Source organism: Hylobates moloch, unplaced genomic scaffold (assembly GCF_009828535.3).
Source record: "Hylobates moloch isolate HMO894 unplaced genomic scaffold, HMol_V3 SCAFFOLD_20, whole genome shotgun sequence".
NCBI lineage: Eukaryota > Metazoa > Chordata > Mammalia > Primates > Hylobatidae > Hylobates > Hylobates moloch.
This window is the reverse complement of record NW_026652295.1, coordinates 50,931,099-50,943,492: the sequence shown is the minus strand read 5'-3', so window position 1 is coordinate 50,943,492 and position 12,394 is coordinate 50,931,099. Positions and strand designations below refer to the sequence as shown.

General features: G+C 40.4%; 1 protein-coding gene and 1 pseudogene across 1 annotated transcript; both read right to left on the bottom strand.

The window, feature by feature from the left end:
* Positions 1-6,683: 6,683 nt before the first annotated feature.
* Positions 6,684-9,139, bottom strand: LOC116459815 (WW domain-binding protein 11-like; annotated as a pseudogene).
* An 809-nt stretch (positions 9,140-9,948) lies between these two features.
* Positions 9,949-10,354, bottom strand: LOC116459670 (replication protein A 14 kDa subunit). Its single transcript, XM_032140330.2, is given in 3 exon segments — positions 9,949-10,157; positions 10,160-10,300; positions 10,303-10,354. Coding segments are annotated over 3 exon segments (402 nt in total).
* Between the last annotated feature and the right edge of the window lie 2,040 nt (positions 10,355-12,394).

The following is a 12,394-nucleotide window of genomic DNA, read 5'->3' as shown; positions in this document are numbered from 1 at the left end:
CCCATTGTACATACATATATACATTATCTTATGAATGTTTATGTGTAGTTATATACCTATTTAAATTTGCACACTTAGAGAATTATCTGGAAGATGAATTTCTAAAAGTGAAAATATGAAGTCAATTTTATTTTGATAGGTATTGCCAAATTGGCCTTCAAATTTTTCACATAATTAACCTTTTGCCACAGAAGGCATGGTTCCCAAATCCCTTATGAAACTTTTCAATCAGTTGGGTGGTTTTGAAATTTCCTATTGGCATTTCTATTAGCATCTATTAATGTGTAGGTTTAGAACTGATGTCGTAACAATTGCAAAGGACAGAGGGTGCGCGTTTGGATATCTTTGGCAGAATTTTCAGGTTTTCTTCATATAAGGCAGGTGTACTTCTTACTATTGTAGTTAGTTCTGTGGTTAGAAAAAAGGGATCATTTCCTGCATTACACTGTCCAGGTTTTTTTTTCTATTTTTTTAATTATACTTTAAGTTCTAGGGTACATGTGCACAATGTGCAGGTTTGTTACATATGTATACATGTGCCGTATTGGTTTGCTGCACCCATTAACTCGTGATTTACATTAGGTATTTCTCCTAAGGCTATCCTTCCCCCATCCCCCCACCCCACGACAGGCCCTCGTGTGTGATGTTCCCCTTCCTGTGTCCAAGTGTTCTCATTGTTCAATTCCCACAAATGAGTGAGAACATGTGGTGTTTGTTTTTCTGTCCTTGCGATAGTTTGCTCAGAATGATGGTTTCCAGCTTCATCTGTGTCCCTACAAAGGATATGAACTCATCCTTTTTTATGACTGCATAGTATTCCATGGCGTGTATGTGCCACATTTTCTTAATCCAGTCTATCATTGTTGGACATTTGGGTTGGTTCCAAGTCTTTGCTATTGTGAATAGTGCCACAATAAACATACATGTGCATGTGTCTTTACAGTAGCATGATTTATAATCCTTTGGGTATATACCCAGTAATGGGATGGCTGAGTGAAATGATACTTCTAGTTTTAGATCCTTGAGGAATCACCACCTTGTCTTCCACAACGGTTGAACTAGTTTACACTCCCACCAACAGTGTAAAAGTGTTCCTATTTCTCCACATCCTCTCCAGCATCTGTTGTTTCCTGACTTTTTAATGATCGCCGTTCTAACTGCTGTGAGATGGTATCTCATTGTGGTTTTGATTTGCATTTCTCTGATGACCATTGATGATGAGCATTTTTTCATGTGTCTCTTGGCTGCATAAATGTCTTCTTTTGAATAGTGTCTGTTCATATCCTTTGCCCACTTTTTAATGGGGCTGTTTGATTTTTTCTTATACATTTGTTTAAGTTCTTTGTGGATTCTGGATATTAGCCCTTTGTCAGATGGGTAGATTGCAAAAATTTTCTCCCATTCTGTAAGTTGCCTGTTCACTCTGATGGTAGTTTATTTTGCTGTGCAGAAGCTCTTTAGTTTAATTAGACCCCATTTGTCAATTTTGGCTTTTGTTGCCATTGCTTTTGGTGTCATGAAGTCCTTGCCCATGCCTATGTCCTGAATGGTATTGCCTAGGTTTTATTCTAGAGTTTTTATGGTTTTAGGTCTAACATTTAAGTCTTTAATCCATCTTGAATTAATTTTTGTGTAAGGTATAAGGAAGGGATCCAGTTTCAGCTTTCTACATATGGCTAGCCAGTTTTCCCAGCACCATGTATTAAATAGGGAATCCTTTCCCCATTTCTTGTTTTTGTCAGGTTTATCAAAGATCAGATGGTTGTAGATGTGTGATGTTATTTCTGAGGCCTCTGTTCCATTGGTTTATACTTCTGTTTTGGTACCAGTACCATGCAGTTTTTGTTACTGTAGCCTTGTAGTATAGTTTGAAGTCAGGTAGTGTGATGCCTCCAGCTTTGTTCTTTTGGCTTAGGATTGTCTTGGCAATGCAGGCTCTTTTTTGGTTCCATATGAACTTTAAAGTAGTGTTTTCCAATTCTGTGAAGAAAGTCATTGGCAGCTTGATGGGGGTGGCATTGAATCTATAAATTACCTTGGGCAGTATGGCCATTTTCACAATATTGATTCTTCCTATCCATAGCATGGAATGTTCTTCCATTTGTTTGTGTCCTCTTTTATTTCGTTGAGCAGAAATGGTTTGTAATTCTCCTTGAAGAGGTCCTTCACCTCCCTTGTAAATTGGATTCCTAGGTATTTTATTCTCTTTGTAGCAATTGTGAATGGGTATTCACTCATGATTTGGCTCTCTGTTTGTCTGTTATTGGTGTATAAGAATGCTTGTGATTTTTGCACATTGATTTTGTGTCCTGAGACTTTGCTGAAGTTGCTTATCACTTAAGGCGATTTTGGGCTGAGACGATGGGGTTTTCTAAATATACAATCATGTCATCTGCAAACAGGGACAATTTGACTTCCTCTTTTCCTAATTGAATACCCTTTATTTCTTTCTCCTGCCTGATTGCCCTGGCCAGAACTTCCAACACTATGTTGAACAGGAGTGGTGAGAGAGAGCATCCCTGTCTTGTGCCAGTTTTCTAAGGGAATGCTTCCAGTTTTTGCCCATTCAGTATGATATTGGCTGTGGGCTTGTCATAAATGGCTCTTATTTTGAGATACGTTCCATCAATACCTAGTTTATTGAGAGTTTTTAGCATGAAGTACTGTTGAATTTTGTCAAAGGCCATTTCTGCATCTATTGAGATAATCATGTGGTTTTTGTCTTTGGTTCTGTTTGTGTGAGGGATTATGTTTATTGATTTGCATATGTTGAACCAGCCTTGCATCCCAGGGATGAAGCCAACTTGATCGTGGTGGATAAGCTTTTTGATGTGCTGCTGGATTCGGTTTGCCAGTATTTTATTGAGGATTTTTGCTTCGATGTTCATCAGGGATATTGGTCTAAAATTCTCTTTCTTTGTTGTGTCTCTGCCAGGCTTTGGTATCAGGATGATGCTGGCCTCATAAAATGAGTTAAGGAGGATTCCCTCTTTTTCTATTGATTGGAATAGTTTCAGAAGGAATGGTACCAGCTCCTCTTTGTGCCTCTGGTACAATTCAGCTGTGAATCCGTCTGGTCCTGGACTTTTTTTGTTGGTAAGCTGTTAATTATTGCCTCAATCTCAGAGCCTGTTATTGGCCTATTCAGAGATTCAACTTCTTCCTGGTTTAGTCTTGGGAGGGTGTACGTGTCGAGGAATTTATCCATTTCTTCTAGATTTTCTAGTTTATTTGCACAGAGGTGTTTGTAGTATTCTCTGATGGTAGATTGTATTTCTGTGGGATCGGTGGTGATATCCCCTTCATCATTTTTTATTGCATCTATTTGATTCTTCTCTCTTTTCTTCTTTATTAGTCTTGCTAGCAGTCTATCAATTTTGTTGATCTTTTCAAAAAACCAGCTCCTGGATTCATTGATTTTTTGAAGGGATTTTGTGTCTCTATTTCCTTCAGTTCTGCTCTGATCTTAGTTATTTCTTGCCTTCTGCTAGCTTTTGAATGTGTTTGCTCTTGCTTCTCTAGTTCTTTTAATTGTGATGTTAGGGTGTCAACTTTAGATCTTTCCTGCTTTCTCTTGTGGGCATTTAGTGGTATAAATTTCCCTCTACACACTGCTTTAAATGTGTCCCAGAGATGGCTGGGCACAGTGGCTCACGCCTGTAATCCCAGCACTTTGGGAGGCCGAGGCAGATGGATCACAAGGTCGGGAGATTGAGACCATCCTGGCTAACATGGTGAAACCCCGTCTGTACTAAAAATACAAAAAATTAGCCAGGTGTGGTGGTGGGTGCCTGTAGTCCCAGCCACTTGGGAGGCTGAGGCAGGAGAATGGCATGAACTTGGGAGGCAGAGGTTGCAGTGAGCCGAGATTGCTCCACTGCACTCCAGCCTGGGTGACAGAGCGAGCCTCCATCTCAAAAAAAAAAAAAAAAAAAATGTGTCCCAGAGATCCCGGTACATTGTGTCTTTGTTTTCACTGGTTTCAAGGAACATCTTTATTTCTGCCTTCATTTCGTTATTTACCCAGTAGTCATTTAGGAGCAGGTTGTTCAGTTTCCATGTAGTTGAGCAGTTTTGAGTGAGTTTCTTAATCCTGAGTTCTAATTTGATTGCACTGTGGTCTGAGACATAGTTTGTTGTGATTTCTGTTCTTTTACACTTGCTGAGGAGTGCTTTACTTCCAACTATGTGATCAATTGTGGAATAAGTGGGATGTGCTGCTGAGAAGAATGTATACTCTGTTTATTTGAGGTGGAGAGTTCTGTAGATGTCTATTAGGTCTGCTTGGTGCAGAGCTGAGTTCAAGTCCTGGATATCCTTGTTAACCTTCTGTCTCGTCAATCTGTCTAATGTTGACAGTGAGGTGTTAAAGTCTCCCATTATTATTGTGTGGGTGTGTAAGTCTCTTGGTAGGTCTCTAAGGACTTGCTTTATGAATCTGGGTGCTCCTGTATTGGGTGCATATATATTTAGAATAGTTAGCTCTTCTTGTTGAATTTATTCCTTTACCATTATGTAATGGCCTTCTTTGTCTCTTTTGATCTTTGTTGGTTTAAAGTCTGTTTTATCAGAGACTAAGATTGCAACCCCTGCTTTTTTTTGCTTTCCATTTGCTTGGTAGATCTTCCTCCACCCCTTTATTTTGAGCCTATGTGTGTCTCTGTACGTGAGATGGGTCTCCTTAATACAGCACACTGATGGGTCTTGACTCTTTATCCAATTTGCCAGTCTGTGTCTTTTAATTGGGGGCATTTAGTCCATTTACATTTAAGGTTAATATTGTTATGTGTGAATTTGATCCTGTTATTATGATGTTAGCTGGTTATTTTGCTCGTTAGTTGATGCAGGTTTTTCCTAGCATCAATGGTCTTTACAATTTGGCATGTTTTTGCAGTGGCTGGTACTGGTTGTTTCTTTCCATGTTTAGTGCTTCCTTCAGGAGCTCTTGTAAGGCAGGCCTGGTGGTGACAAAATCTCTCAGCATTTGCTTGTCTGTAAAGGATTTTATTTCTCCTTGACTTATGAAGCTTAGTTTGGCTGGATATGAAATTCTGGGTTGAAAATTCTTTTCTTTAACATTGTTGAATATTGGCCCCCATTCTCTCTGGCTTGTAGAGTTTCTGCCAAGAGATCCGCTGTTAGTCTGATGGGCTTCTCTTTGTGGGTAACCCAGCCTTTCTCTCTGACCGCCCTTAACATTTTTTCCTTCATTTCAACTTTGGTGAATCTGACAATTATGTGTCTTGGAGTTGCTCTTCTCGAGGAGTATCTTTGTGGTGTTCTCTGTATTTCCTGAATTTGAATGTTGGCCTGCAGAACACCAAATGTTGCAGAACAGCAAATATTGCTGCCTTATCCTTCCTCTGGAAGCTTCATCTCAGAGGGGCACCCAGCTGTATGAAGTGTCAGTCGGCCCCTACTGGGAGATGTCTCCAAGTTAGGCTACATGGGGGTCAGGGACCCACTTGAGGAGGCAGTCTGTCTGTTCTCAGAGCCCAAACACTGTGCTGGGAGAACCACTGCTCTCTTCAGAGCTGTCAGCCAGGGACGTTAAAGTCTGCAGAAATTTGTGCTGCCTTTTGTTCAGCTATGCCCTGCCCCCAGAGGTGGAGTCTACAGAGGCAGGCAGGCCTTGTTGAGCTGCGGTGGGCTCCACCCAGTTCGAGCTTCCCTGGCCGCTTTTTTACCTACTCAACCCTCAACAATGGCGGATGCCCCTCCTCCAGCCAGGCTTGCCCCCTTGCAGTTCGTCTCGGACTGCTGCACTAGCAGTGAGCAAGGCCCTGTGGGTGTAGGACCTGCTGAGCCAGGCACAGGATATAATCTCCTGATGTGCTGTTTGCTAAGACCATTGGAAAAGCCCAGTATGTAGGTGGCAGTGTCCCGATTTTCCCAGTACAGTCTGTCACAGCTTCCCTTGGCTACGAAAGGGAAATCCCCTGACCCCTTGTGCTTCCCAGGTGAGGCGATGCCCAACCCTGCTTCAGCTCACCCTCCATGGGCTGCACCCACTGTCTGACCAGTCCCAGTGAGATGTACCAGGTACCTCAGTTGGAAATGCAGAAATCATCTATCTTCTGCGTCGATCACACTGGGAGCTGCAGACCGGAGCTGCTCCTATTTGGCCATCTTCTTTTTTTTCTTGATTTAGAACATTTACTTATTTTTCCCATAAAACACTCAAAGTTTAGCCCAAAGAAAGTATCAGCACTTTGTTCTTGCCTCAGGCTCTGCTTGGGAAATAATTTTAATCAAAGAACTATATGTTTTCTTCCCACAGATCCTGCTTTGTATCAGGAAATGATATTGTGATTCATTTCACTACAAGTAGAATATTACAAAATATTTATAGGAAAATATCAAAAATAACTCAAAAACAAAAGGCGAGGTAAAATACACTGGTTTTTCAGAAATCTCTGCTCCAGTGCCCACAGCACACAAGAAGAGAGTCAAAATAAATAAGTAATTGAGATCCTCAATCGCAAATCTCCAAAGAACTGGAAAAGGGGAAGAAACAGGATGAAAATGGTGGTATGAAAAGGAATGGATGTGGCAGCACTGTTTCAATAGCCAATCTATTCTGAATGAGATACCCTCTCTTATATGTACTAAATTCTGAAGAAGACTAAACTTTAGGATAGCCCTTGAACTGAAATAAGGTGTCACAGTAACCCTTCCAGCTTTCATGAAAGCCCCAAAACATCATCCTTGGTCTGTACTGAGACAGGAATAGAAGAACCAGATTTGGGAGCTGCTTTGTCAAGAGGCACAGCAGAATTATCCACTGACTTTTCTTGGAGGAGTGGCAGTAGACCCTTCATTTTCCCGATCTACTCTCAGTGCTGTGGGCACAAATCAAGTAACCTCTGCCTTGGAATTAGCAGTGATCTGTGGCTTGGCACTGATGGTTGTTGTGGCTTTCTTCTCAATGGTGGCTGCACTCCTATCATCCACCTTGGGCTGCTGAAGCAAGTTGGGTGGTGCACTGAAAATCGCAGGGTTTAGCAAGGGAGTTGGTGGAAAAAACCAGGGGTGGACAGGGGCAAGTCTATATGGAGGCATCAAAAGTGGGTCATCATGCCAGGATGAGAAAGAGGGATACCTGAAGGTGCAGAGGGAGGTCGCTTTGGTGGTTGTTCTCAGGAGGAGGACCTGGAGGTGGGCCTGGGAGAGGGCCAGGGAGTCAGCTTAGTGGTGGTCCTGGAGGTAAATGTTGGGGTAAAAGCCCTCAGAGGCCTGGCATTCCAGGTGGTCTCAGGAATGCCTGGAGGAACTCCTGGGGGTGGTCCAGGAGGAAGACCCATAGGTGGCCCAGGAGGCCACAAAGGTGGAGCAGGTGGTGGTATATTAATTTTGAACCTAGCCACTATTCTGAATGTTCCTATTATTTCTAGTCATTTTTTAGTTAATTCTATTGAAACAAAACTATATTATCTGCAAGTAATAATTATGCCTCCTCTGTTCCAGAATTTATTCCTCTTGTTTCAATGTCACTAATTCATTTAACAAATAATCAAGTTTCTATTGTGTGCCAGGCACTTTGTTAAGCTCTAAATCTAAGAAATTTGAATACTGTATTGAGAACTGTGTTCTCTATACAGTGCAATAATACACATCTTTGTCTTTCTTGCTTAATTTTTATAGAAAAACTAGTGTTATTGTGTTTCATTATTATTATTATTATTATTTGAGATGGAGTTTTGCTCTTGTTGCCCATGCTGGAGTGCAATGGTTCAAGCTCAGCTCACTGCAACTTCCACCTCCCAGGTTCAAGCAATTCTCCTGCCTCAGCCTCCCGAGGAGCTGGGATTACAGGCATGCACCACCATGCCCAGCTAATTTTGTATTTTTAGTAGAGACGGGGTTTCTCCGTGTTGGTCAGGCTGGTCTCAAACTCCCAACCTCAGGTGATCTGCCCGCCATGGCCTCCTGAAGTGATGGGACTACAGGCGTTCACCCGGCAGTGTTTCATTATTAAATGCGATACTAAGGCCTGGCACAATGGCTCACACCTGTAATCCCAACACTTTAGGAGGCCAAGGCGGGAGGATCACTTGAGGTCAGGAGTTTGAGACCAGCCTGGCCAACATGGTGAAACCCTGTCTCTACTAAAAATACAAAAATTAGGAAGGCCTGGTGGTGCACGCCTGTAATCCCAGCTACTCGAGAGGCTGAAGAAAGAGAATTGCTTGAACCCGAAAGGCAGAGGTTATGTTTAGCTAAGATTGCAGCACTGCACTCCAGCCTGTGCAAAAGAGTGAGACCCTGTCTCAAAAAATAAAAATAAATTTTAAAAAAAGGAATACCAGTATTTGCTTTGAAACATACATATTTTTTATCAAGTGAAGAATATTAATCTAGGCCTGTTTTACTATGAGAACGTTTTAAAAAATTGATGTTGAATTTTGTCAAATACCTTTTTACCATTTATTAGGATGAAAATGGGTTTTTAAATCTATTTGTTTGGCTGACTATATATTACTAATCCAATTTTAAAACTATTTTTGCATTTCTACAAAAAAAACTTGCTTTGTTGAAATGTGCTGCTGGATTCCATTTACCAATATTTCAAATCCCATTTTAATGTATTCCTTTATTCTATATGCTAATATTTTATTCAGGATTTAAGCATAAGTGAGACTTGTCTGTAGTGTTTTAAAATTATTTAAATGATCAGAAAAACATGCACACCCTGTGACTAAAAGATATATCATTTTGTGTTTTTGTGCCTACAGAATCCTGAATTGAAAAGAAAACAATAACAATAGCAGGAGAAGGCTCACACCCTCTACTTTAAATTTTGACTTACGTTGCTTTATGAGAACGTCAATGAATCTGAGCATGGTAAAATGGCTTTGCCTTTGATTTGCCAAGATGTGTAAGGGCTAATCACCAACAAAAATGCACAAAGCTTACAGTTTAAGAACATGTGTTTGAAGAGTATGTGTTTGTATTTGAGCAGACCTGAGTTCAAGTTTTGGCTCTGGCATTAGTAGCTCCATAATCTCAGAAAAGCCTCTAACCTCTCTGTGTTCTACAAAATGAGAATTATCACTCTAACTACCTTGTAAGGTTGTGATGAAGATGAAAGACAACAACACGTTAAAGTGGTCAACGCAGTACCCAGTATGTCGGCCATGTTTAATCAATTTAGCTATGATTACTGTGTATTATTGCCACTCTTCTCTTAGACCTTCTAAAGTTAAGGTAAAGGGCTCTGAAGTCCCTATGCTGTAGCTGCTCCTAAACTGAAAATGCCCTCATCCTCTGACCCACCTTGGTTAACGATATCTTGAGTAGTGCATCACAACTTCAGTAAAAGGTTCTGACTTTTCAAGTTTATAAATTTAGAGAATATTGATATTTACTATGCTGTATTTTTCAGTGTGTACTATTTTAGTTTTTACTAATAAAATAGAAACCTAAACTCAGACAACTGCTTTATTCTTGCATCTAATCTGACCATATATTGTAGAAGCAATTCTTTATAACGGGACTTAGGTGAAAACTGTCAATACATCACTTTGGCCAAAAACTCTAGACTGGAATATCTAAAGCCAGACAAATAAAATTTTAAAAAGAGCAAATTGGTCAGGTGCAGGGGCTCATGCCTGTAATCCCAGCCCTTTGGGAGGCCGAGGTGGGTGGATCACTTGAGGCCAGGAGTTCGAAACCAGCCTGGCCAACGTGGCTAAATCCTGTCTCTATTAAAAATACAAAAATTAGCCAGACATGGTGGCAGGTGCCTGTAATTCCAGCTACTTGGGAGGCTGAGGCATGAGAATCGCTTGAACCCAGGAGATGGATGTTGCAGTGAGCCAAGATTGCACCACTGCACTCCAGCCTGGGCAACAGAGTGAGACACTGTCTCGAAAAAAAAAAAAAAATTAAATATGAGAAAGCACAGAAATATCTCCCTCAAACAAGAAGGGTCTCCTCTAATAGTATTTAATGTAGCTCATTTGCAATCATATGAAAATTCATCAAGATCAAATCATGTTGCACAATCCCTAAAGGATAAAACTGAGGGAACTCATGGATAATTTTCACAGCTTCATTGTAAAGTCCAAGATCAAAAGGATGGTTATCTTCTTTAAACTGGACATAAGACGCACACATGATGGTTGCCTTGGTGGTTACTCTCCCAACACTTTCAAGATTCCAGAGATTTCTTCATGAAGGGGCTCCATTAACTCAATGATTCCATTTTTTCCTTCTTCATCTGAAAGAATAAACATTTTTCCAGTGGGATGAGTCTTTTCTTGCCTCCCTATGAAGCAGATGGGCTGGTCGATGAACCAAGTAGCAGGCCGGCGTTGACGCATGACCTGGGCAACTCCATTACGTCTACCATGACTACAGTCCAAGGCTGCCACTGTGGAGAAACTGACTGATGACTGAAAGTATGCGCCACGTGGGTGTCTGTATCTACTGTGCTCTATTACAGTGTCTTCCTCTGTCAGAAGTCTTTAATCCAAGACTATACAGTCAGACAAAAATCACTGAAACATGAAATGTCTTACAAACTGTGAAAGTACATAATGCCTGTAACTGGCAATTTAATTGACATGAGGTATGAATTTGGCAATACTGGTAGCTGACATCACAGTCAGTTTCAGTTTCTGCTAACCTGACTATTCTTTAAGGGACTGAGACAAAAATGGAATCTTCTCTGAATTTTCAGAGTTGTCTTTCATTACTGACAGACCTTGGAATTCTAGTGAATTCCATTTAAATCAGTGAGGCTCAGAAATGTTATTTATCTCTTTCCAGCTGAGCCTGATAAGAACTTACTCTAGTGCCCACTTACTTACGGTTTCTGGAAACGAAATCACACAATTGAGATTCCAGGTCTGGGCTCCACTGACGCAGACATGAGCAAAGTTCCAAAAAAGGAAAGAATGTGGAGGAGATGGTGGCTGATTCTCTCTCCTAATTGCCAGCTCTCTGAATGAACTAGTCTCCACCCATAACTGCAGCCAACCATGAGCCCTAGAGACCATCAGGTCATCAATTTATATAAATATGGCCACATCAGTGGGGGATTCTGAGCATTTGACCAAATGATCATAAATTCTCTGAAAATCATGTTTAAGGACTGCATATAGACCATTCTATGAGTGTCTTTAATAGAATGACCCCAGATCAGGTTCAGGTCTTTTAAGAAACTCACAGCCTCTGGAACAACCTAGAATTGCTACTTTCTGTCCTATCTTGCATAATAGTAATCAGATTATACATTAGGCTATTAAAATGAAAATATATGCCCTAGGATATTCTAACCTAGTGCATACTGGAAACATGGTAAAATCCCCCCTCCTGGGCACTTGCTGTATAAATGAAATGTAGCCAAAGTTCCCATGCTGACCTGACACAAGGGTTCTTGTTGTCAAGTAAATGTGTAACAGAGAGAAACAAGACAAGTCCAGAGGTTACTAGAGTGCAAAGTGATTTGTTGTTCAAACATAAAACACACAAAATTTGCTAGCAAAATTAACGTAAATAATATATGTATATTAGGAATATACATATATAATGTTTATATATGCATAATAACTAAGATATATCTATAAATTGTGTTTTACAAACAAAGACAAGATGGCAATAAAATAAAACATTAACAGTGAGTTGTGATGTGATGGGTTATTTTCTTCAAACTTTGGTTATTTTCAAATTTTCTTCAAACTATATTACTTTCATAAAACAGAAACACAAAAAAAACAGGTTTTTTAAAAAACTAACAGACTCTCGGTGCAAACATCTGGAATCAGAGCATACTTTAAGGTATATACTTAAAATTGCTAGGTGTGGTGACACGTGCCTGTAGTCCCAGCTACTCAGGAGGCTGTGGAATAAGAAACTCTTGAACCCAGGAGGCAGAGGTTGCACTGAGCCAAGATCACGCCACTTCACTCCTGCCTGGGCGTCAGAGCAAAACTCTGTTTCCAAAAAAAACCCAAGATAGTTAAAATCAACACTCTCTGCTAAGGAGACCACATAATAATTCTTAGCTGAGTCTCCCTCTAGCATCCTGTCTGGAATGGGGCAAAGGCTAAGAGATGCTGAGATGTCTGCTTTGGCTGGTGGTTCCAATTGCGCTCCTAATCCTGAGACAAAAGGCAAGAGAGTACAAGGTGTTCCTGTTTGGTGGTCAGATATCATTCAAATCGAAAATGATGATTTGTTAACTCTATTAAGAGGACACAGAACTGAACCTCGTGATCTATCTCAATCTGCAGTCAATAATCAATGTGCCTTTGGAAACCAGCCTCACAATTATTCAATAAAACCTCACAAATAGTATGATAAAATTAAGTGTATTGTTTACAACAAAGCAAAAGAGCCAATATAATCATGCACAATACTCCTAACTTCTGATACTAGAAATTTTTGC